This window comes from Balaenoptera physalus (assembly GCF_965194825.1).
Source record: "Balaenoptera physalus genome assembly, chromosome: 10".
Classification (NCBI taxonomy): domain Eukaryota; kingdom Metazoa; phylum Chordata; class Mammalia; order Artiodactyla; family Balaenopteridae; genus Balaenoptera; species Balaenoptera physalus.
In genome coordinates, this window is record NC_138889.1 from 63841653 (window position 1) to 63867182 (window position 25530).

A 25530-nucleotide genomic window follows, 5' to 3' on the forward strand; every position below is an offset into this window, starting at 1 on the left:
ATTTATAAAAGACAAATGTGTTGTTTCTGACTCTTACTATTATTTAGTAAAAAAAAAAAAAAAATAAACTTAGGACCCTGAAGAGGTGTCAGAAAGCAAGGGACCTGGCAAAAAGGGGAAAAAATAGGGTAAGGCAAGGTGGATTTAACTCCAGCACAGTAATGCAGGGATCTCTAGGGACCACAGAGAAAGAGCATGTCCAAGTTGCTTGAGAAGGTCCAAATGCTTGAGAAGGCCATTCTGTTTTTCAGGTGGGATTGTGGGCACTTGGTTGTCATTTTACTCTGCTGTGGACAGAAGCTTTGTGCAAAGCTATATGATGCCATATGGAATGACAGTCCATGAAAATGTTGCTCGCAGGTGGGCCTCAAGCTGCTATTTTTGTATGGGTTAAGTTGCATCTGGAGAAAAAGCCTTTCCGTTTGGGCTCTGGCCTATCAGATAATGTATGTCTTGCCTGACAGTTTGGGAAATGTTTCAGAGCTTTCTGATGGCACGTGGCCTTGAGAATCAGGGCTGAGCTGAGATCAGGATCATTCATTTTGGCTTACAGCAAGTTATTCAGCCTGAGACTCGGCTCCTTACTGAGAAGATGGTAGGGAACATCCTTACTCAGTGTCTGAAAATAGTCAATAGATGATAGCAATTACTCTTACTATCATTGTGAATAATCATTATCAGAAACCAGTTGGTGGAATCGCACATGCTCATATTGGAACCAATAAGCACATTCCTTTAGTGGACTCCTGCTTTACACGAGCTTTCATTGTTATATGCTGTTTCCTGGCACAGTTCTTGACACAAAATGGAAAGTCAGTTTAGTAAGACGGTGATTGTAAAACATAAATGAAACCATCTATTCATTCCTTCAATAAATAGACATAAAGTTGAGTGGAGGGAGGCAGACAGAAAAGAGTATATATATAGATATTGCATGATATATACAGGCAAAATCAAGATAGTGGTTATCATTGAGAGGATGGAGTGACTGCAAGGGGTAACAAGGGAATTCTGGGAGGCTGACAATATTCTGTTTTTTTTTTTTTTTTTTAAATTATTTATTTATTTATTTTTGGCTGTGTTGGGTCTTCGTTTCTGTACGAGGGCTCTCTCTAGTGGCAAGTGGGGGCCACTCTTCATCGCGGTGCGCGGGCCTCTCACCATCGTGGCCTCTCTCCTTGCGGAGCACAGGCTCCAGACACGCAGGCTCAGTAGTTGTGGCTCACGGGCCCAGTTGCTCCGCGGCATGTGGGATCTTCCCAGACCAGGGCTCGAACCCATGTCCCCTGCACTGGCAGGCAGACTCCCAACCACTGCGCCACCAGGGAAGTCAATATTCTGTTTCTTGATCTGGGTGCTTGTTACACGGGTGTGCTCACTTTGAGGAAATTCATCAAGTTTTACATTTAGGAGAGGTAGGCTTTTCTATGTGTATTTTATATTTCAACAAAAAAGACATTTTAAGAATGATCAAATATGGTAAGTTTGATGAGTAGAATGATAGCTTATGAGTAGCATTTATAAGGCTTAGGGGAGAGGTGACTGTATAGGCTACAGATGTCAGATGAACAAGGTCCTTCCTCTTCTGGACCCAGTATAAAGATCTTGCTTAGACCTGATCCTGCAGCATCAGGGACCAGTGAGGATCATTAAACAAAGTTACGGTAGGAGATATATTCCTGAAACAAATATGATCACTGTGTTTCCCCCCCAGGCGCATACTCATTTCAACGTCCATGTTTGCCTTTTCTTCAGTATTCTGATCATGATTCAAATGGAAATTTAGAAGGTGAATCAGAATACAGAAAGACTGAAGAAAGTGGGATAGTTAGGAGGCTGTTATAATATCAGGGGAAATGATGGTGATTTTGGCTAGATTATTTTCATTGGGATCTGAAAGGAGGGAATAGTTCAAAGATAGTTGACTTGGGGAACGTATTACAGAGTGAAAAGAGATTCTAGTTTTTTTTTTTTTTTTCCTGGAGTTTTCATGGATAACAGGAAAGGCAGGAAGGCCCAACAGGTCTTAGAGGGTGAACTCGGGGGAAAGGGGAATTATAATTTGTGGTTCTGCTGGACGTCCAATTTACAATGTACACCAATGCACACCAATGTGAAGATACTTAATAGACAAATGGAGACCAACTTTCCCATTGCAGAGGAAAGAAGTTGGGGAGGCTTTGCAGTCCAAAAGTGTTATGTGAAGTAATGGGAATATATGAGCTTGCACACTACACTCTGGGCTCCTTGCTAAATGTTATTAACCCTGGGGTTCTGGAATCTCGTGATTCTCTGCCTGGCTCTGTAGGTGCTGCCCCTCAAGACCTGTCAGCCTCACCCTCCAGCCCCCAGCTCTGGAGAGCTTCAAAGCACTTGGTGCTGTCGTAACAGCTTTTATGATAAGAGGGATGAAAAAAAAAGATATTTAAGAGAAAAGTGCCTTCTAATTAAGCCCATGGCCATAGGACTGTCTCAAAGGCAAGGTCAGAAGAAAATGTACAAGTTTAAGCAGCCAGTGAGGTGGAGGTGGGACTGGGTAAGAAGGAGTTTAACAAAAGTGAATTCATCTCAGTTCCCGTCTTGTTTACCAGATTTAGCTTCAAAGAACTCTTTAATACTTCCTCTAGGCCAACCCACCTTCACGGGAGAGAAATTTGTCACTGTTGAGCACATTGGAAAGAACCTTTGCGCTCCAAAGGCATTTCCAGAAAAGAAACACAGAAAATGTTGGTTCTTTAACAGCACCAGAGGAAAAAATAACCAGACTCCTCAGAGGGTGGTTTTGAAAATACATCATTTGTTTGAATGTGTCTCTTTTGTTAACAGGTAGGTCACACTATGGAAAACCTTTCTCTAAGAATAAATAGAAATGGAGTCTAAACTGCTTGTTCCTAACATCATACTAAATTTAAACAGAAAATTATTCTCCCTTCTTCATTATTTATTTTGAGAATACTGTCTGGAGAGAGGCTTTTGTGTATAGCTTAAGTGAGAAAGGAGGTTGTTTAGGCCAAAGAGAGAATAGATACTGAGAGGCTAAAGCAATAAGCAGAGATTAGCTCATAAAATTTATTCAATATCACTTTATTCAAGGAGAAGATTAAATTATACAGAAAATGGAGGGAATGGAGCTCCTCAGAGGAATGAGTTTTCTCTCATGGCCTGAGAAAGGGTGATGGGGCAGCTCTTCCTTTCCAGCCCTTAGTACTTGGTAGGGACTTTATAAGTGATGATCAAATGAATGAATGCTTCTTACATATAGGGTGGACAGCTCCCTCCTGGAATCACTATGTTTTCCTGCAACACCAGCACTTCTGGTCATTCTACCTTCCTCCTCACTGGCTTCCCAGGTCTGGGAGCTTCTCATCATTGGGTTTCCATCCCCATCAACCTCATCTGTGTGGTTTCCGTCCTGGGTAAGGGTATCATCCTCTTCCTGATCCGCACAGATCCAGCCTTACACGAACCCATGTACATCTTCCTGTCCACGCTGGCAGCCTCTGATCTGGGCCTCTGTGCCTCCACCTTCCCCACCATGGTGCAGCTCTTCTGGCTGGGTGTTTGTGAGCTGCCCTTCAATCTTTGTGCGGCACAGATGTTCTTCATCCACGCCTTCACCTATGTGGAATCTGGTGTGCTGCTGGCCATGGCCTTTGATCGCTTTGTTGCCATCCGGGACCCTCTGAACTATGCCTCAGTTCTTACCCACTCAGCCATGGCCAAAGTGGGGCCTGCCATCCTGGTGAGGGCCGTCCTGCTCAGTCTCCCAGGACCCATCCTCTTGCGGTGTCTGCTCTTTCCCCAGATCAGTGTACTCTCTCACTGTTACTGCCTGCACTGTGACCTTGTGGGTTTGGCCTGCTCGGAAACTCAGGTCAACAGCCTGGTGGGCCTGGTCTCCATCCTCCTCTCTTTGGGCTCTGACTCTTCCCTCATCATACTCTCCTATGCCCTGATCCTACGGACCGTGCTGAGCATTGCATCACCTGGGAAACGACTAAAGGCACTCAACACGTGTGTCTCACACCTCTGCATTGTTCTCATCTTTTACTTGCCCAAACTGGGGCTGTCTGAGTTGCACCGAGTAGAGAAGCACAGCTACCCTGCTCTGGCAGTGCTTACGGCCAACCTGCGCTTCTTGGTTCCGCCCTTCATGAACCCCATTGTCTACTGCACCAAGTCTAAGCAGATCCGTCAGGGCCTCCTAAAGCGCTTCCAGCAGAAAAGGGTTGATGTCTCGTAGAGCAATAGAAGGACACAGTGGCACACAACCCCTGTGGGTCAACCTGGATCTTGGGGGAGGATTAGCGGTGGAGTTAACTTTTGAGGTTTCTGAATGTTTCAGATCTTACCACTGAGCCTTTTGTGGGGCAGTATCAGCTTCTATAATTACAGTTTTGGGGGACTGAGCTCATTGGAAAGCATATAGAAGTATCATCTTGGTAATCCTCTTGTTGCTCTGATCAGGGTTGAACTATTTCATACTCATATATACTGTAACATCTCCTTGCCTAGGGGACTCACTGAGAGGATGTGTGTGCATATCTATTCGTGCAGGCACTTCTATCCTTTTCCCCACCGGAGTCTACCCCCGACCCATTCCATTTCAAACCTAAGGAAGAACTATATTTCTATTCTATTACATATAATAAGAATATTATGTGTAAGTAAGCTATATTCACCTTAATACTAGCCCTCTTCTCCCACGTTTAATATTAACCAGCGCATATACCAAGAAATAGAAAAGGGGAGTGGTTGGTGGGAAACACATAGGATAATACTGTACCTGCTGAGTTCATTTAGCACCTATTTACACCTTAGGGAGTGGCAGTTTTCTCTTGGTTCTCTTCATGTGTGTCTCTGCTTTGAGCTAGAGAGAAAGTTTGGTGTTGCCAAGCCCAGGAAAGCTGCTCACCGTCCATTTAGATTTTCTTATGATTAAGTATTGATATTTGAAATTATGGTTAGGTCCACTTTCTTAGCCTGCATTAGAGCCCACATGAGGAAAAAGTCCACATTTGTTGCTAGATTCCATCGTTTTTTTAAGAAAGCATTTCACCTAGACATTACAAAATGTCTATCTCTAAAACTGCCAACCCTATCAGGTATGATTAGTAAAGATTTAAATATTAATTTTCATATTCTGATGTCACTACTTAGTAACTGCATGATGGGTGAGCCGTTCCCATGCATGAGACAATGAAAGGCATTCCTTCAGCATTAACAGCTCCTATCTTTCAGGTCTTTATTATCTTTTTTCTTCCTTCCTGAGGGGAGTTCTTTTTATTGATTCATTTTTTTAAAAAAAGCCAGTTTATTGAGGTATGATTGGCATATTAAAAGCTGTGCATATTTAGTGTGTACAACTTGATGGGTTTGGCGAGAAGAGGTCTACTGTACAGCATAGTCCCTGTTGTTAACAATACTGTATTGTATCTTAAAAATTTTCTAAGAGGGTAGATCTTGTGTTCCTATCAAATAAAAAAATAATAATAAATAAAAAAGGCAAGAGGAAACTTTTGGAGATGATGGATATGTTTATGGCATAGATTGGGGTGATAGTTTCAAGAACCCTTAATTTTATTGGTGTCATCTACTTGATATTTTTGAGATGTGAACCCTATCATTCTGACTGAACACTTATATCACAGGAGGCTGGGTAGGTTTGCAGCAATGTGCACTTTAGCCATTTGCCTTTATTTATATATTAAATTGAAATATAGTTGATTTACAAAGTTGTGTTTGTTTCTGGTGTACAGCAAAGTGATTCAGTTATACACACACACACATATATATTCTATTTCATATTCTTTTCCATTAGAGTTTATCACAAGATATTGAATATAGTTCCATGTTCTATATAGTAGGACTTTAAAAAAAATCTATTTTATATATAGTAGTTTGTATCTGCTAATCCCAAACTCCTAATTTATCCCCACCCCCATTCCCCTTTGGTAACCATAAGCTTGTTTGCTCTGTCTGTGGGTCTGTTTCTGTTTTGTAAATAAGTTCATTTGTATCATATTTTTAGGTTACACATATAAGTGATATCATATGATATTTATCTTTGTTTGAATTACTTCACTTAGTATGATAATTTCTAGGTCCATTCATATTGCTGCAAATGACATTATTTCATTCCTTTTAATGGCTGAATAGTATTCCATTGTGTGTGTGTGTGTGTGTGTGTGTGTGTGTGTGTGTATCTGTATATTACATCTTTATTCATTCATCTGTCAATGGACATTTAGGTTGATTCTATATCTTGGCTATTGTAAATAGTGCTACTATGAGCATAGGGGTACGTATACCTTTTTGAATTATACTTTTGTCTGGGTATATGCCCAGGAGTGGGATTGCTGGATCATATCACAAATTTTTAGATTTTTAAGGAATGTTTGTACCATTCCCCATAGTGGTTATACCAATTTATATTCCCACCAACAGTGTAGGAGGGTTCCTTTTTCTCTACATCCTCTCCAGCATATAACATTTGTAGACTTTTTGGTGATGGCCATTCTGACTGGTGTGAGGTGACACCTCATTGTAGTTTTGATTTCATTTCTCTAATAATTAGCTATGTTGAGCATTTTTTCATGTGCCTATTATTGGCCACCCATATTCTTTGGAGAGATGTCTGTTTATGTCTTCTGCCCATTTTTTTGATTGGGTTGTTTGGGTTTTTTTTGATATTGAGCTGTATGAGCTATTTGTTTATTTTGGAAATTAAGCCATTTTTCGTCACATTGTTTGCATATACCTTCTCCCATTCCATAGACTGTCTTTCTGTTTTCTTTATGGTTTCCTTTGCTGTGCAAAAGCTCATAAGTTTGATTAGGTTTCATTTGTTTATTTTTACTTTTATTTCTATTGCCTTGGGAGACTGACTGAAGAAAACATTGCTACAATTTATTTCAGAGAAAGTTTTGCCTATATTCACTTCTAGGAGTTTTATGGTGTCATGTCTTATATTTAAGTTTTTAAGCCATTTTGAGTTTATTTTTGTGTATGGTGTGAGTTAGTGTTCTGAACTGCATTGATTTGCATGTAGCTGCCCAGCTTTCCCAACACCACTTGCAGAAGAGACTATCTTTTCTCCACTGTATATTCTTGCTCCTTTGTTGACGATTAATTGACCGTAGGTGTGTTGGCTCTCTGTTCTGTTCCATTGATCCATATGTCTATTTTTGTGCCAGTACCACACTGTTTTGTTTACTGTTGCTTTGTGGTATTGTCTGAAGTCTGAGAGGGTTATGCCTCCAGCTTTGTTCTTTTCCCTCAGGATTGCTTTGGTAAGTCTGGGTCTTTTATGGTTTCACATAAATTTTAGGATTATTTGCTCTAGTTTGGTGAAAAATGTCATGGGTAATTTGATGGGGATCACATTAAATCTATAGATTGCTTTGGGTAGTATGGCCATTTTAACAATATTAATTCTTCCAATCCAAGAGCATGGGATATCTTTCCATTTAAAAAATCACCTTCAATTTCTTTTATCAATGTTTTTTAGTTCCTAGCATACAAATCTTTAACCTCCTTGGTCAGGTTTATTCCTACATATTTTTTTTTTTTTGGTGTGAATGTAAAAGGGATTTCTTTTACTTTCCCTTTTTGATATTTCATTGTTAGTGTAAAGAAATGTGACAGATTTCTGTTTGTTAATCTTGCATCCTGCTACCTTGCTGAATTCGTTTGTCAGTTCTAGTAGTTTTTGTGTGGAGTCTTCAGGGTTTTCTATATATAGTATCATGTCATCTGCATATAATGACAATTTCACCTCTTCCCTTCCAGTCTGGATCCCTTTTACTTCTTTTCCTTGTCTGATTGATGTGGCTAGGTCTTCCAGTACTATGTTGAATAACAGTGGTGAGAGTGGGCATCCTTGTCTTGTTCCAGATTTTAGAAGGAAGGCTTTCAGTATTTCACCATTGAGTATTATGTTGGTGGTGGATTTGTTATAAGTAGCTTTTGTTATGCTGCAGTATATTCCTTCTATACCCACTTTGGTGAGAGTTTTTATCATGAATGGATGTTAAATTTTATGAAATGCTTTTTCTGTATCTAATTGAGATGATCATGTGGTTTTTGTCTTTTCTTTTGTTGGTGTGGTATGTATCCCATTGATTGATTTGCATATGTTGAACCATCCTTGTCACCCTGGGATGAATCCAACTTGGTTGTGGTGTATGATCCTTTTTATGTGTTGTTGGACTCAGTTTGCTAATATTTTATTGAGAATTTTTGCATCTATATTCATCAAAGATATTGGCCTTTTTTTTTTGGTAGTGTCTTTGTTTGGTTTTAGTCATGGTGGCTTCATAGAATGACTTTGGGAGTGTTCTCTCTTCTTCAGTCTTTTGGAAGAGTTTGAGCAGGATCGGTTTAAGTTCTTCTTTGTATATTTGGTAGAATTCCCCAGTGAAACCATCCAGTCTTAGGCTTTAGTTTGCAGGGAATTTTTTTTTCCTTCTAAAATTACAGATTCAATTTTACCTCTAACGATTGGTCTGTTCAAATTATCTGTTTCTTCTTGATTCAGTTTTGGTGGGCTACATGTTTCTAGAAACTTGTCCATTTCTTCTAGGTTGTCCAGTTTGTTGGCATATAATTGTTCATGGTGTTCTCTTATAATTTTTTGTAGTTCTGTGGTAGTGGTTGTTATTTCTCCTCTTTCATTTCTTATTTTGTTTATTTGGGTCCTCTGTCTTTTCTTCTTGGTGAGCCTGGCCAGAGGTTTGTTGATCTTTATCCTTTCAAGAAACCAGCTCTTGGTTTGATTACTTTTCTCTATTTTTTGGTCTAAAATCTTTGTTTTTATTTATTTTCATTTTTAAAAAAATTTTATTGAAGTATAGTTGATTTACAATGTTGCATTAATTTCTTCTTTACAGTAAAGTGGCTCAGTTATACACACACATATATATGTATGTATACACATACATATATACATACATATATATATGTGTGTGTATATATATATTCTTTTTCATATTCTTTTCCATTATGGTTTGTCAGAGAATATTGACTATAGTTCCCTGTGCTATACAGTATGACCTTGTTGTTTATCCATCCTGTATATAACAGTTTGCCTCTGATAATCCCAAACTCCCATTCCTTCCCTCCCCTCCCCCCCACCTCCCTCGGCAACCACAAGTCTGTACTCTATATCTGTGAATCTTTTTTTGTTTCATAGATGTGTTGATTTGTATTGTATTTTAGATTCCACATATAAGTGATATCATATGATATTTGTCTTTCTCTTTCTGACTTACTTCACTTAGTATGATAAGCTCTAGGTCCATCCATGTTGCTGCAAATGGCATTATTTCATTCTTTTTGATGGCTGAGTAATATTCCATTGTATATATACCACATCATCTTTATCCATTCATCCGTTGATAGACATTTAGATTGTTTCCATATCTTGGCTATTGTAAATAGTGCTACTATGAACATAGGGGTAAATGTGCCCTTTCGAATTATACTTTTCTCTGGGTATATGTCCAGGAGTGGGATTGCTGGGTCATTGGCAACACTATTTTTAGTTTTTTGAGGAAACTCCATACTGTTTTCCATAGTGGCTGCACCAATTTACATTCCTGCCAACAGTGTAAGAGGGTTCCCTTTCCTCCAAACCCTCTCCAGCATTTGTTATTTGTAGACTTTTTGATGATGGCCATTCTGACTGGTGTGAGGTGGTACCTCATTGTAGTTTTGATTTGCATTTCTCTAATAATTAGTGATGATGAGCATCTTTTCATGTACCTATTGACCATCTGTATGTCTTCTTTGGAGAAATGTCTATTTAGGTCTTCTGCCCATTTTGTTGTTTGGGTTGTTTGTTTTGTTATTGTTGAGTTATAAGAGCTGTTTGTATATTTTGGAAATTAAGCCCTTGTCAGAGGCATTGTTTGAAAATATTTTCTCCCATTCCATAGGTTGTCTTTTCATTTTGTTTATGGTTTCCTTTGCTGTGCAAATCTTGTAAGTTTGATTAGGTCCCATTTGTTTATTTTTGCTTTTATTTCTCTTGCCTTGGGGGACTGACCTAAGAAAACACTGGTATGATTTATGTCAGAGAATATTTTGCCTATGTTCTCTCCTAGGAGTTTATGGTGGCATACCTTATGTTTAAATCTTTAAGCCAGTTTGAGTTTATTTTTGTATACAATGTGAGGATGTGTTCTAAATTCACTGATTCAGATGCAGCTGTCCAACTTTCCCAGCACCACTTACTGAAGAGACTGTCTTTTTCCCATTTTATATTCTTGCCTCCTTTATCAAAGATTTATTTTTAAACATATTTACTGGAGTATAATTGCTTTACAATGGTGTGTTAGTTTCTGCTGTATAACAAAGTGAATCAGCTATACATATACATACATCCCCATATCTCCTCCCTCTCGCATCTCCCTCCCACCCTCCCTATCCCACCCCTTTAGGTGGACACAAAGCACTGAGCTGATCTCCCTGTGCTATGCGGCTGCTTCCCACTAGCTATCTATTTTACATTTGGTAGTGTATATATGTCCATGCCACTCTCTCACTTCGTCCCAGCTTACCCTTCCCCCTCCCCATGTCCTCAAGTCCATTGTCTATGTCTGTGTCTTTATTCCTGTCCTGCCCCTAGGTTCTTAAGAACCATTATTATTATTTTTAGATTCCATATATATGTGTTAGCATACGGTATTTGTTTTTCGCTTTCTGACTTACTTCATTCTGTATGACAGTCTCTAGGTCCATCTACCTCACTACAAACAACTCAGTTTCTTTTTATGGCTGAGTAATATTCCATTGTATATATGTGCTACATCTTCTTTTTCCATCCATCTGTCAATGGACACTTATGTTGCTTCCATGTCCTGGCTATTGTAAGTAATGCTGCAGTGAACATTGTGGTACATGACTCTTTTTGAATTATGGTTTTCTCAGGGTATATGCCCAGTAGTGGGATTGCTGGGTTGTATGGTAATTCCATTTTTAGTTTTTTAAGGAACCTCCATACTGTTCTCCATAGTGGCTGTATCAATTTACATTCCCACCAACAGTGCAAGAGAGTTCCCTTTTCTCCACACCCTTTCCAGCATTTACTGTGTGTAGACATTTTGATGATGGCCATTCTGACTGGTGTGAGGTGATACCTCATCGTGGTTTTGATTTGCATTTCTCTAATGATTAGTGATGTTGAGCATCCTTTCATGTGTTTCTTGCCAATCAGTATATCTTCTTTGGAGAAATGTCTATTTAGGTCTTCTGCCCATTTTTGGATTGGGTTGTTTGCTTTTTTGATATTGAGCTGCATGAGCTGCTTGTATATTTTGGGGATTAATCCTTTGTCATTTGCTTCGCTTGCAAATATTTTCACCCATTCTGAGGGTTGTCTTTTTGTCTTGCTTATGGTTTCCTTTGTTGTTCAAAAGCTTTTACGTTTCATTAGGTCCTATTTGTTTATTTTTGTTTTTATTTCCCTTTCTCTAGGAGGTGGGTTAAAAAGGATCGTGCTGTGATTTATGTCATAGAGTGTTCTGCCTATGTTTTTCTCTAAGAGTTTGATAGTGTCTGGCCTTACATTTAGGTCTTTAATCCATTTTGAGTTTATTTTTGTGTATGGTGTTAGGGAGTGTTCTAATTTCATTCTTTTACATGTAGCTGTCCAGTTTTTCCAGGACCACTTATTGAAGAGGTTGTCTTTTCTCCATTGTATACTCTTGCCTCCTTTATCAAAGATAAGGTGACCATATGTGCATGGGTTTATATCTGGGCTTTCTGTCTTGTTCCACTGATCTATATTTTTGTTTTTGTGCCAGTCCCATACTGTCTTGATTATTGTAACTTTGTAGTATAGTCTGAAGTCTGGGAGCCTGATTCCTCCAGCTCCATTTTTCTTTCTCAAGATTGCTTTGGCTATTCGGGGTCTTTTGTGTTTCCATACAAATTGTGAAATTTTTTGTTCTATTTCTGTGAAAAATGCCAGTGGTAGTTTGATAGGGATTGCATTGAATCTGTAGATTGCTTTGAGTAGTAGAGTCATTTTCATAATGTTGATTTTTCCAGTCCAAGAACATGGTATATCTCTCCATCTGTTTGTATCGTCTTTAATTTCTTTCATTAGTGTCTTATAGTTTACTGCATATAGGTCTTTTGTCTCCTTAGGTAGGTTTATTCCTAGGTATTTTATTCATTTTGTTGCAATGGTAAATGGAAGTGTTTCCTTAATTTCTCTTTCAGATTTTTCATCATTAGTGTATAGGAATACAAGAGATTTCTGTGCATTAATTTTGTATCATGCAACTTTACCAAATTCATTGATTAACTCTAGTAGTTTTCTGGTGACATGTTTAGGATTCTCTATGTATAGTATCATGTCATCTGCAAACAGTGACAGCTTTACTTCTTCTTTTTCAATTTGGATTCCTTTTCTTTCTTTTTATTCTCTGATTGCTGTGGCTAACACTTCCAAAACGATGTTGCATAATAGTGGTGAGAGTGGGCATCCTTTTCTTGTTCCTGATCTTAGTGGAAATGGTTTCAGTTTTTCACCATTGAGAACGATGTTGGCTATGGGTTTGTCATATATGGCCATTATTATGTTGAGGTAAGTTCCCTCTATGCCTACTTTCTGGAGGGTTTTTTTTTTTTTTATCATAAATGGGTGTTGAATTTTGTCTACAGCCTTTTCTGTAGAGATGATCGTACGGTTTTTCTCCTTCACTTTGTTAATATAGTGTATCACATTGATTGATTTGCATATATTGAAGAATCCTTGCATTCATGGGATTATCCCCACTTGATCATGGTGTATGATCCTTTTACTGTGCTGTTGGATTCTGTTTGCTAGTATTTTGTTGAGGATTTTTGCATCTATGTTCATCAGTGATATTGGTCTGTAGTTTTCTTTTTTTGTGACATCTTTGTCTGGTTTTGGTATCAGGGTGATGGTGGCCTCGTAGAATGAGTTTGGGAGTGTTCCTCCCTCTGCTATATTTTGGAAGAGTTTGAGAAGGATAGGTGTTAGCTCTTCTCTAAATGTTGATAGAATTCGCCTGTGAAGCTCTCTGGTCCTGGGCTTTTGTTTGTTGGAAGATTTTTAATCACAATTTCAATTTCAGTGTTTGTGATTGGTCTGATTATATTTTTATTTTTTCCTGGTTCAGTCTTGGAAGGTTGTGCTTTTCTAAGAATTTGTCCATTTCTTCCAGGTTGTAAATTTTATTGGCATAGAGTTGCTTCTAATAATCTCTCATGATCCTTTGTATTTCTACAGTATCAGTTGTTACTTCTCCTGTTTCATTTCTAATTCTATTGATTTGAGTCTTCTCTGTTTTTTCTTGATGAGTCTGGCTAATGGTTTACCAATTTTGTTTATCTTCTCAAAGAACCACCTTCTAGTTTTATTGATCTTTGCTATTGTTTCCTTCATTTCTTTCTCATTTATTTCTTATCTGATCTTTATGATTTCTTTCCTTTTGCTAACTATGGGTTTTTTTTGTTCTTCTTTCTCTACTGCTTTAGGTGTAAGGTTAGGTTGTTTATTTGAGATGTTTCTTGTTTCTTGAGGTAGAATTGTATTGCTATAAAGTTCCCTCTTAGAACTGCTTTTGCTGCATCCCATAGGCTTTGGGTCATCGTGTTTTCATTGCCATTTGTTTCTAGGTATTTTTTGATTTCCTCTTCGATTTCTTCAGTGATCTCTTGGTTATTTAGTCGCATATTGTTTAGCCTCCATGTGTTTGTATTTTTTATAGTTTTTTTTTCCTGTCATTGATATCTAGTCTCATAGCATTGTGGTCAGAAAATCTACTTGATATGATTTCAGTTTTCTTAAATTTACCAAGGCTTGATTTGTGACCCAAGATGTGATCTATCCTGGAGAATGTTCCATGAGCACTTGAGAAGAAAGTGTATTCTGTTGTTTTTGGATGGAATGTCATTTAAATATCAATTAAATCTGTCTGGTCTGTTGTGTCATTTAAAGCTTGTGTTTCCTTATTTTCATTATGGATGAACTGTTCATTGGTGAAACTGGGGTGTTAAAGTCCCCTACTATGATTGTGTTACTGTCTATTTCCCCTTTTATTGCTGTTAGTGTTTGCCTTATGTATTGAGGTTCTCCTATGTTGGGTGCACATATATTCATAATTGTTATATCTTCTTCTTGGATCGATCCCTTGATCATTATGTAGTGTCCCACTTTGTCTCTTGTAATAGTCTTTGTTTTAAAGTCTATTTTGTGTGATATGAGAATTGCTACTCCAGCTTTCTTTTGATTTCCATTTGCATGGAATATCTTTTTCCATCCCCTCACTTTCAGTCTGTATGTGTCCCTAGGTCTGAAGTGGGTCTCTTGTAGACAGCATATATTCAGGTCTTGTAATTGTATTCATTCAGCCAGTCTATGTCTTTTGGTTGGAGCATTTAATCCATTTACATTTAAGGTAATTATCGATATGTATGCTCCTATTCCCATTTTCTTAATTGTTTTGGGTTTGTTATTGTAGGTGTTTCCCTTTTCTTGTGTTTCTTGCCTAGAGAATTTCCTTTGGCATTTGTTGTAAAGCTGGTTTGGTGGTGCTGAATTCTCTTAACTTTTCTTGTCTGTAAATATTTTAATTTCTCTGTCGAATCTGAGTGATATCCTTGTTGATTAGAGTAATCTTGGCTGTAGGTTTTTCTCCTTCATCACTTTAAATATGTCCTGCCACTCCCTTCTGGCTTGCAGAGTTTCTGCTGACAGATCAGCTGTTAACCTTATGGGGATTCCCTTGTATGTTATTTGTTGCTTTTCCCTTGCTGCTTTTAATATTTTTTCTTTGTAATTAATTTTTGACAGTTTGATGAATAGGTGTCTTGGCGTGTTTCTCCTTGGATTTTTCCTTTATGGGACTCTCTGTGCTTCCTGGACTTGATTAACTATTCTCTTTCCCATATTAGGGATGTTTTCAACTATAATCTCTTCAAATATTTTCTCAAACCCTTTCTTTTTCTCTTCTTCTTTTGGGAAACCTATAATTTGAATACTGGTGTGTTTAATGTCCCAGAGGTCTCTGAGACTGTCCTCAATTCCTTTCATTCCTTTTTCTTTATTCTGCTCTGTGGTAGTTATTTCCAGTATTTTATCTTCCTGGTCACTTATCCATTGTTCTGCTTCAGTTATTCTGCTATTGCTTCCTTCTAGGGAATTTTTAATTTCATTTTTTTGTGTTGTTCATCATTGTTTGTTTGCTCTTTTTTTCTTCTAGGTCCTTGTTAAATGTTTCTTGTATTTTCTCCATTCTGTTTACAAGATTTGGATCATCTTTACTGTTATTACTCTGAATTGTTTTTCAGGTTACTGCCCATTTCCTCTTTATTTGTTTGGTCTGGTGGGCTTTTACCTTGCTCCTTCATCTGCTGCATATTTCTCTGTCTTCTCATTTTGCTTAACCTACTGTTTTGGGGGTCTCCTTTTTGCAGGCTGCAGGTTCGTTGTTCCCATTGTTTTTCGTGTCTGCCCCCAGTGGATGAGGTTGGTTCAGTCTTGTGTAGACTTCCTGGTGGAGGGGACTGGTGCCTGTGTTCTGGTGGGTGGGGCTGGATCTTGTCTTTCTGGTGGGCAGGGTTGCATCTGATGGTGTTTTTTTGGGTATCTGTGAACTTACTATGATTTTAGGCAGCTTCTCTGCTAATGGGTGGGGTTGTGTTCCCATCTTGCTAGTTGTTCGGCATGGGACATTCAGCAATGGAGCTTGCTGGCCGTTGGGTGGAGCTGGGTCTTAGTGTTGAGATGGAGATCTCTGGGAGAGCTCTCACTGATTGATATTACTTGGGGCCTGGATGTCTCTGGTGGTCCAGTGTCCTGAACTCAGCTCTCCCACCTCAGAGGCTCAGGTCTGACACTAGGCTGGAGCACCAAGACCGTGTTAGCCACACGGCTCAGAAGAAAAGGGAGAAAAATGAAAAAAAAAATTAAAGAAAGAATATAAAATAATTAAAATAAAAAATGAGAAATTATTGAATAAAAAAAAAGTATTAAAAAAACAGAAGAGAGCAAGGAGACCAATAAACAAATCCACCAATGATAACAAACACTACTAACTATACTAAGATAAACATAAAAATCAGAAACAAGTCAGTCACATACAGCAAACCCCAAGTCTACAGTTGCTCCCAAGTTCCACCACCTCAATTTTGGGCTGATTTTTTTGTCTATTCAGGTATTCCACAGATGCAGCATACCTCAAGTTGATTGTGGGGATTTAATCTGCTGCTCCTGAGGCTGCTTGGAGAAATTTCCCTTTCTCTTCTTTGTTCGCACAGCTCCTGGTGTTCAGTTTTGGTTTTGACCTCACATCTGCGTGTAGGTTGTCCTCAGGCTTCTGTTCCTGCCTAGACAGGATGGGGTTAAAGCAGCGGCTGGTTAGGGGGTTCTGCCTCACTCATGCCAGGGGGAGGGAGGGGTACGGTAGTTATAATTGGAATGTGGGGCGAGCCTGCGGTGGCAGAGGCCAGCGTGATATTGCAACATCTTGAGGCACGCCATGTGTTCTCTCAGGGAAGTTGTCCCTGGATCATGGGACCCTGGCAGTGTCGTGCTGCACAGGCTCCTGGGGGGGAGTGTGGATAGTGACCTGTGCTTGCACACAGGTTTCGTGGTGGCTGCAGCAGCAGCGTTAATGTTTCATGCCCATCTCTGGTGTCTGAGCTGATAGCCATGGCTCATACCTGTCTCTGGAGCTTGTTTAGGTGGTCCTCTGCCTTCTGTGGGCAGACAGGGAAGGAATCCACTCTCCTCATGCACCCTGAAACAATGGTCTCTTGCCTCTTAGGCAGGTCCAGAGTTTTTCCCGGACCCCCTCCTGGCTAGCTGTGGTGCACTAGCCCCTTTCAGGCTGTGTTCATGCAGCCAACCCCAGTCCTCTCCCTGGTATCTGACCTCCGAAGCCCAAGCCTCAGCTCACAGCCCCCACCCACCCTGGCGGGTGAGCAGCCAAGCCTCTTAGGCTGGTGAATGCTGGTCAACACTGATCCTCTGTGTGGGAATCTCTTTGCTTTGCCCTCTGCACCCCTGTTGCTGCGCCCTCCTCTGTGGCTCCGAAGCTCCCCACCGCCCACCCACCGTCTCCACCAGTGAAGGGGCTTCCTAGCATGTGGAAACCTTTTCTCTTTCACAGCTCCCTCCCAGTGGTGCAGGTCCCGTCCCTATTCTTTTTTTTTTTTTATTTTGATGATCATAACTACTCCATGAGGAAGATACTATTATCTTATCAGGTTTTACAGTTTTACAGGTTAGAAAAATGGTGTCTAGAGAAGTTAAATAGCTTGTACAAAGCTGAAATTCAAACCAGGCACATTGTTAAGAAACTAATTAAGGACTCCCCTGGCGGTCCAGTGGTTAAGACTGCGCTCCCAGTACAGGGGACGTGGGTTCGATCCTGGTGGGGGAACTAAGATATCACATGTCGTGCAGCAAAAAAAAAAAAAAAGAAAGAAAGAAAGAAAAAAGAACCCGTCCCTATTCTTTTGTCTCTGTTTTTCCTTTTTTCTTTTGCCCTACCCAGGTACGTGGGGGAGTTTCTTGCCTTTTGGGAAGTCTGAAGTCTTCTGCGAGTGTTCAGTAGGTGTTCTCTGGAGTTGTTCCACATGTAGATGTATTTTTGATGTATTTGTGGGGAAGAAGGTGATCTCCATGTCTTACTCCTCTGCCATCTTGAAGGTCCCCCCTCTTCTTGAGTGTTTAAAGACTTTATTTGAAATTGTTTTCTCATCCAATTTTTCTCTTAGTGTTAGGACTTCTGATAGTTAAAATAAAAAATTTATAAAGATATAAATGTGAATCTTTCCATTTGGAATGTCTTGATTTAAGGCACTTTTGAAAATTTCGTCAAACTTTCTAGCTTTCTTGGAAGAAACATATGTCTAAATCCTCACCTACCCTAAGAACTAACATATTCACCCATATTGCTATACCAAGAATTAAAGTTACTTTCATGTTTAAATTCTGAATTCATCTGGAGTTCATTTTTGTATATGGAGTGAGGTTGGGATCTAATGATCTTCCATGTGGATAGTGATTTTTTCCAGCTACACTAATTGAACAGGGCTTCCTTTCAATAAGTTCTTACTGAGTTAAGATAAAGGTGGAATGTTGTGTACAAAGAGATGATTGTCCTGTTTACTGTGATCTTCTGGTCTGTGAGACTGTACCTGTACCTAGGGGTCTGTGGCATAGGTCTTAGACATATATAATTGAAAAGGCAAGACTCCAATGGGATATCAATGCAGGGATCTCTGTGTAATGTGGAACGTAACTCATTTTAGCCTCATCCTTTCATTCTTTCTTATCCTCAAACATTCACATCCCTGCAGGGATGAGGAGTCCAAGAGGCTCCATAGTTGTAGGACCTCACAATGGGACTGAAGATGGAGGACTGCTCTATTTCCTGTCCCCTGTACTTCTACAAAGCTAAGCCAATTTTATGCCAAATTAAAGCCTATTGTGTCTTATGCACATAATCCAAACACATGACCACTGCTGCTAGTGAGCTGTCTGTTCTAATAATTCTCCTTCTGATGGACTCTAATTCAGTGAGGTCTTTTTTTCTTAAACAGTTGTTTTTCAGACATATTTGTTCTGTTCTGTGAGTTCACCTCCCCTGGAGACATTGGTTACTGTAGGACAATGAGCATGTGCTGCGAAATCCCCAGCATCAATGAAAGGGTGTGTGAGGTCCTTGGATGAAGAGCCCAAGGCACCAAATACAGATAGTAAATCTTCCCCCTCCCCATGAAACAAAATAAAAAACCTATGTCCACTAGGGAGAAGAAGATTTGGAAATAGAAATGTCCTTGGGTAATGTGTCAGTCCTGAGAGCTTTAGAAGGTTGGGGACACTATTATCTGAGGTTAGTTGTGAACCAAAGTGGGCAAAGACCATTCTATGTGCTATGAATGTTCTAATATCAAAGCTATAGTTTGGGGCTGAGAAAGTCCCTTTAGGTAATAGCTATTAAATCAGTAAGAGACATTTTCTAAGAGTGGGCTCAGTAGAGATGAGGATAGGGTAACCTCAGGGAACAGATGGAGAAAGGGACCTCCACATAGGAAGAAAGTCCAAACAACTCAGATTGGTAGTCAACACCACTAAAAATTCAGCCCAGTGGCTGAGATGCTGAGGTACCTCCAGGAGTATTTTAGTCTGCTTCCTTTAAAAACCCAGAGCTATTTAGAAGTTTTGTCCTCACAAGGGCCAAGCAGTTGGTAATATATCCTTCATACTCTTTTCCCATCTGTTCTGAGTACAACAGTTGGGAGGGAGAGGGAGGGACAAATTAGAATGAAAACTTAAGTGGTAAGTCAATTGTCATAACCAAACACTTAAAAATAAGCTGCTACAGGGCAAAACTGACATTGCAGCCCAGTTTCCTCAATCTGCTAGGATACAGCAGTCTCAGGTTATTCTTTTACCAGTATGTCCCTTCGAACCAGGCATCATGAATTGTGAGAAAGCCTGTTAACTTCAAGCCAGCTCTGCCTTCAGGCTACACCTTGAGCTCAATTGCTTGACGACACTTCTGACACGAGGTCCTTCAGATTTATCTACACTAGAACGACCCTCATGTATTCTGTTCCAGGGTTAGGAAAAGAACATCGCTAAGCTATGTATTGAGGGTTGTGACAGTTACAGGGCTTTCATTCTCAAAGGTCTGAGAGCAGTCTTTGAAAAGAGATCTCATAAGGGGCTTGTTGAAAGAGATAACCAATAAACAACCTATAATAGGAAAGACTTTCTTGAGCCAAACTGAGGACTGTAGCCCAGGAGACAGCCTCTCAGCTTCGAGAAGCTGCTCAGTTGATGCATGTTTCCGCATAGTCTTATGTTCCTTGTTCTGATAAGGTATCAACATGACAGGGGGATATTCCTTCAAAGTTTCAAAAGAGACAGACTGAGTATCTATACAGTGAGACAGCAGGACCCTCGTGTCTGGGAAGGGAACCTTATCTTTGAAGGAGTGTTAACATGAACACCATAGGAAGGGAATTATTTATCCTTATCTTTGAAATGGACGTTTTTTACCTTAATGGTTAAAAAGCATGTGCTGTGTGTTTAATAGGCCATGAATAAGGCTGTCTTAGTTCACACAGTATTCAAGCTGAACCATGTATAAGCCAAAAAGACTTCCCCATACCTCAATATGTGAACATTTTCTCCATCAGGTTTATAGTCATAGAGATATTAGCTTTCCCCACAGGACTGCCTTGTGAACACAAGTTGAAGATTTTTCAGTGGGAGTTACCATAGTTGCATTAGAATGGGCCCTCTGAGGAGCAGGTGCCAACATTAAATTAGATGTGTCAGAGGTATACAGAGGGGAAAGGCTCATGAAGGAAATGCTCATGAAGTAAGACAAAGAGGAATTCTGAGGCTGGAAGAGCCATGAAATCACAATGCAGATCTGATCTGAGAGGGAGGGAGGAAAGAAGAGAAGGAAGGTCTTAGACTTTAGTGTATCTCTAAGACCACTTTGGCAAGGCTGCAGGTACGTCTTGAGTGAATGGAACTCATGAAGAAATTAGTATCGCACTGCAATACACCTGTCTTATTAGTGCTGTGCTCACCCATTGGTTGGAAACAGCCCATAACTAGGGCTTAGGCAATGCCATAAACTCCATAGCGCAGTGACTGAGGCTATCAGTCAAATATGCTCCCTGCAGTCAGAGCTGAAAAGAATATTTTTTATGGCCACCACAATGCATTCTTGCATTGCAGAGGTCTCCTTCGGATTTTAGGAGCAGTTCCTCCATAGTTCCCATGGGCCTGTCTTGCTAAGGGCAAAATTGAAAGGAGGGAAGGATGAGCTCTACAGCCCCAGTTTCTGAAATTCCTCGTAGGGCCACAACTGTTACTCATCCTCTCCTTCTATTTGGAATTCCCTTCACCCTCAGCTCTCAACCCCATAAATCTAGGTGGTTTACCTGTGGAGTGACCCAAACCTTCATTTCTGAGGGGGTTGAAACCTTAATAATCATACTCTTCAAGGTGGTTGCACTTGTACACCCATGGTTACAGTGAAGCAAGGGAATACCATTAATCACCCCAGTGGATCACCTGAGTTCTCCACTATTTACAAATTCTTCCCTGCATTTATTGTATAAGAGCAGCCCTGTCTCCTCAGTTCAGGGTCTACTACTCCTGTCAATATGTTAACTCCTCTTCTCACCTGTTTGTTCCTGGGCATAGGGGTCCGGAGGAGCCTGATGGTAGCTGTAACTTGTAACTCAACAGGACCCTTGCTGTGTCCCTTGGCAAGAGTGAACCCCCTTTCAGGACCAGGACTTCCAATCCTGCAAGACTAACATTTGCAGGGAAAAGAAGCAGAAATCCCCTAGTGGATCATTGGGAATGAGAGATGGAATATTCCTCCCTCTACCCCTTTGATCCTGGCCTCCTGTATTCTTCCTGTTGGGGAGCTAGCACCATATAGAGATCTGGTTTAGTTCATAGACTGCATCCTAAAGAACAGCACTCCACTTCTGTGAACTGCTGCCTTCTGAACTGCTTTTTAGCTGTGTTTTAGAAGATGGCTCTGGCATTCTGTGAGGCCAACTGCTTCTGGTTGGTGAGGAAATGTAATACTACCAGTGGGTCCCATGGTCATGAGCCCTATCCTTCTCTGAATAATGTCTTTTCTTTGAGTACTATGTCATGTGGGATGTCCTGTCTATAAATCCGGCATTCAGGAAGCCCTTAAAGAGAAGTGCTGGCCAAGGCTCTGTGAGCAAGAAAGGCAAATCTACACCAAGAACGAGTATGTATCATTGGCAGTGCAAACCACCGTACTTCCTAGGATGCAAGAGACCCAGAGTGGTTGACTTGCCACCAAGTGGCCTCCTTGAAGAATAATCTCATTGTATCTGGGTTTCAGCATTGATGTCTCTTGCTGACAGGCATTCAAAGGCAGCAGTCAACCTTGGTCATTGGGCATCTATATGGCTGGGCCCACACATAGTCTCCTTTGCTGCTACTGTTGCTAGTGCATCACTAGCAGTGATGCTTGTACCGTAGTCTGGACCTGAAACAGTCTAGTCTTGCTTTGGGCCCACTCAAAGCTATACTTCCACATCTTTTTGTATATGGACTAAAGCAAGATTCCTAAGTGAGGAATACATTCTCTTCAGAATCCAATGTGGTATGCATTGTGCTTTCTTTCTGGTAGAAGATGAAAGATGACGATCTTTTACCTTGATAATGTTTCTTTACCATTGGACCCCTGACATTCACTTAAGTTCTAGGTTCCTGAATATTCTTAGGATCTGTCTCCTACCCTCTGGAGAATATGTGTCTTACTAAGGCCTCTATTGTACTAAACACCTCTAGCTCATTTTGCCCAATCAACATGACGCCATTGGTGGATCAAGGTGGTGGTCCATAGGATGCCCAGTCATCTCTTAGAACTATATTATGGCACATGAAAAAAAGAGTTAACATGTCCCTGAGGCAAACCGTGTATGAAAACTATTGCCCATCCCCTGAGGCAAACCATGTATGAAAACTATTGCCCATCCCCTGTTAATGGAAACAGCTTCTGATCTTTTATAACTAGAGTGGAAAACAACACACTTGCCAAATTCTATACCATGCACCTGGGAAGCATTTTTTGCTCTCTTGGTTGAGAGAAGTGTTAGAGGCTATTTTGCCTTCCCCACTCTTTGGCTCTTACTTCACAGGCCAGGAACACAGGTAGTTACTTCAACTACCAAGAATAGTCATTCTAATTATGCATTAAGTGACTGAGCACTGGCTTTCTCCAGGACTCCATTTACTAACTGGCCTCTGCTACCTAGAGTAGAGCCCCAGCTCTAACCGAGGGGACCATAACCATGCTTTTTATTTCTGAGTAACAATGTCAACTCAAACTCTGTTTGTTAACCTTCAATGTCTTGGTATTCCCCTATTCTTTAGTATAAAATTGCCTATGTAGCCAGTATCTTTAAGGAAGATATCAGGAAATCTTCAGGATATATAATATACTTTTTTTTTGTTCTTTTTGTAATTCTTCCACTTAGGGATCAGGTACCTCTTTAGGTAATGAGTCCAGGACCTGAACATTGGCATAGGTCTGGGAAATGAGCAAGAGACTGACTTTACTGGAGTGAACATCCTCAGCTTTCTAACACTCCATTCTTGCCTTGTTCTTTTTTTTAAAGTTTTTAATTTAAAAAAATTTTAAAATTTAATTTTATTTATTTTTTTGTACAGCAGGTTCTTATTAGTCATCAATTTTATACACATCAGTGTATACATGTCAATCCCAATCGCCCAATTCATCACACCTCCCCACCCCCACCCCCCTGCCGCTTTCCCCCCTTGGTGTCCATACCTTTGTTCTCTACATCTGTGTCTCAATTTCTGCCCTGCAAACCGGTTCATCTGTACCATTTTTCTAGGTTCCACATATATGCGTTAATATACGATATTTGTTTTTCTCTTTCTGACTTACTTCACTCTGTGTGACAGTCGCTAGATCCATCCACGTCTCAACAAATGACTCAATTTCGTTCCTTTTTATGGCTGAGTAATATTCCATTGTATATATGGACCACATCTTCTTTATCCATTCGTCTGTTGATGGGCCTTTAGGTTGCTTCCATGACCTGACTATTGTAAATAGTGCTGCAATGAACATTGGGGTGCATATGTCTTTTTGAATTATGATTTTCTCTGGGTATATGCCCAGTAGTGGGATTGCTGGATCATATAGTAATTTTATTTTTAGTTCTTTAAGGAACCTCCATATTGTTCTCCATAGTGGCTGTATCAATTTACATTCCCACCAGCAGTGCAAGAGGGTTCCCTTTTCTCTACAACCTCTCCAGCATTTGTTTGTAGATTTTCTGATGATGCCCATTCTAACTGGTGTGAGGTGATACCTCATTGTAGTTTTGATTTGCATTTCTCTAATAATTAGTGATGTTGAGCAGCTTTTCATGTGCTTCTTGGCCATCTGTATGTCTTCTTTGGAGAAATGTCTATTTAGGTCCTCTGCCCATTTTTGGATTGGGTTGTTTGTTTCTTTAATATTGAGCTGCATGAGCTGTTTATATATTTTGGAGATTAATCCTTTGTCAGTTGCTTCATTTGCAAATATTTTCTCCTATTCTGAGGGTTGTCTTTTCATCTTGTTTATGGTTTCCTTTGCTGTGCAAAAGCTTTGAAATTTCATTAGATCTCATTTGCTTATTTTTGTTTTTATTTCCATTATTCTATGAGGTGGATCAAAAAGATCTTGCTGTGATTTATGTCAAAGAGTGTTCTTCCTATGTTTTCCTCTAAGAGTTTTATAGTGTCCGGTCTTACATTTAGGGCTCTAATCCATGTTGAGTTTATTTTTGTGTATGGTGTTAGGGAGTGTTCTAATTTCATTCTTTTACATGTAGCTGTCCAGTTTTCCCAGCACCACTTATTGAAGAGACTGTCTTTTCTCCATTGTATATCCTTGCCTCCTTTGTCATAGATTAGTTGACCATAGGTGCATGGGTATATCTCTGGGCTTTCTATCTTGTTCCATTGATCTATATTTCTGTTTTTGTGCCAGTACCATATTGCCTTGATTACTGAAGCTTTGTAGTATAGTCTGTAGTCAGGGAGTCTGTTTCTTCCAGCTCCGTTTTTTTCCCTCAAGATAGCTTTGGCTCTTTGGGGTTTTTTGTGTCTCCATACACATTTTAAGTTTTTTTTGTTATAGTTCTGTAAAAAATGCCATTGGTAATTTGATAGGGATTGCAATGAATCTGTAGATTGCTTTGGGTAGTATAGTCATTTTCACAATATTGATTCTTCCAATCCAAGAACATGGTATATCTCTCCATCTGTTGGTATCATCTGTAATTTCTTTCATCAGTGTCTTATAATTTTCTGCATACAGGTCTTTTGTCTCCCTAGGTAGGTTTATTCCTAGGTATTTTATTCTTTTTGTTGCAGTGGTAAATGGGAGTGTTTCCTTACTTTCTCTTTCAGATTTTTCATCATTATTGTATAGGAATGCAAGAGATTTCTGCTCATTAATTTTGTATCCTGCAACTTTACCAAATTCATTGATTAACTCTAGTAGTTTTCTGGTGGCATCTTTAGGATTCTCTATGTATAGTATCATGTCATCTGCAAACAGTGACAGCTTTACTTCTTTTCCAATTTGGATTCCTTTTATTTCTTTTTCTTCTCTGATTGCCGTGGCTAGGACTTCCAAAACTATGTTGAATAATAGTGGTGAGAGTGGACATCCTTGTCTTGTTCCTGATCTTAGAAGAAATGGTTTCAGTTTTTCACCATTGAGAATGATGTTTGCCGTGGGTTTGTCGTATATGGCCTTTATTATGTTGAGGTAGATTCCCTCTGTGCCCACATTCTGGAGAGTTTTTATCATAAATAGGTGTTGAATTTTGTCAAAAGTTTTTTCTGCGTCTATTGAGATGATCATATGGTTTTTATTCTTCAATTTGTTAATATGGTGTATCACATTGATTGATTTGCATATATTGAAGAATCCTTGCATC

At 39.7% G+C, this 25530-nt stretch overlaps 1 protein-coding gene and 1 long non-coding RNA gene across 2 annotated transcripts in view; one reads left to right on the forward strand and one right to left on the reverse strand.

Annotated features, from left to right (window-relative positions):
* Positions 1–25530, reverse strand: part of LOC309637238 — a 135516-nt gene extending 109986 nt beyond the window's left edge. The window contains exon 1 of the long non-coding RNA XR_014250453.1: positions 8953–25530. This is a non-coding gene — a long non-coding RNA (uncharacterized lncRNA). The remainder of the gene's footprint in view (positions 1–8952) is intronic.
* On the forward strand, positions 1338–19022 carry LOC309637204 (olfactory receptor 51H1-like). Its single transcript, XM_082411433.1, has one exon. The coding sequence runs from the start codon at positions 3290–3292 to the stop codon at positions 4241–4243; it is 954 nt and encodes a 317-aa protein (XP_082267559.1). The 5' UTR covers positions 1338–3289; the 3' UTR covers positions 4244–19022.

Coding starts and splice junctions, on each gene's coding strand:
- LOC309637204 (XM_082411433.1), top strand. CDS start 3,290: ATGTTTTCCTGCAACACCAGCACTTCTGGTCATTCTACCTTCCTCCTC.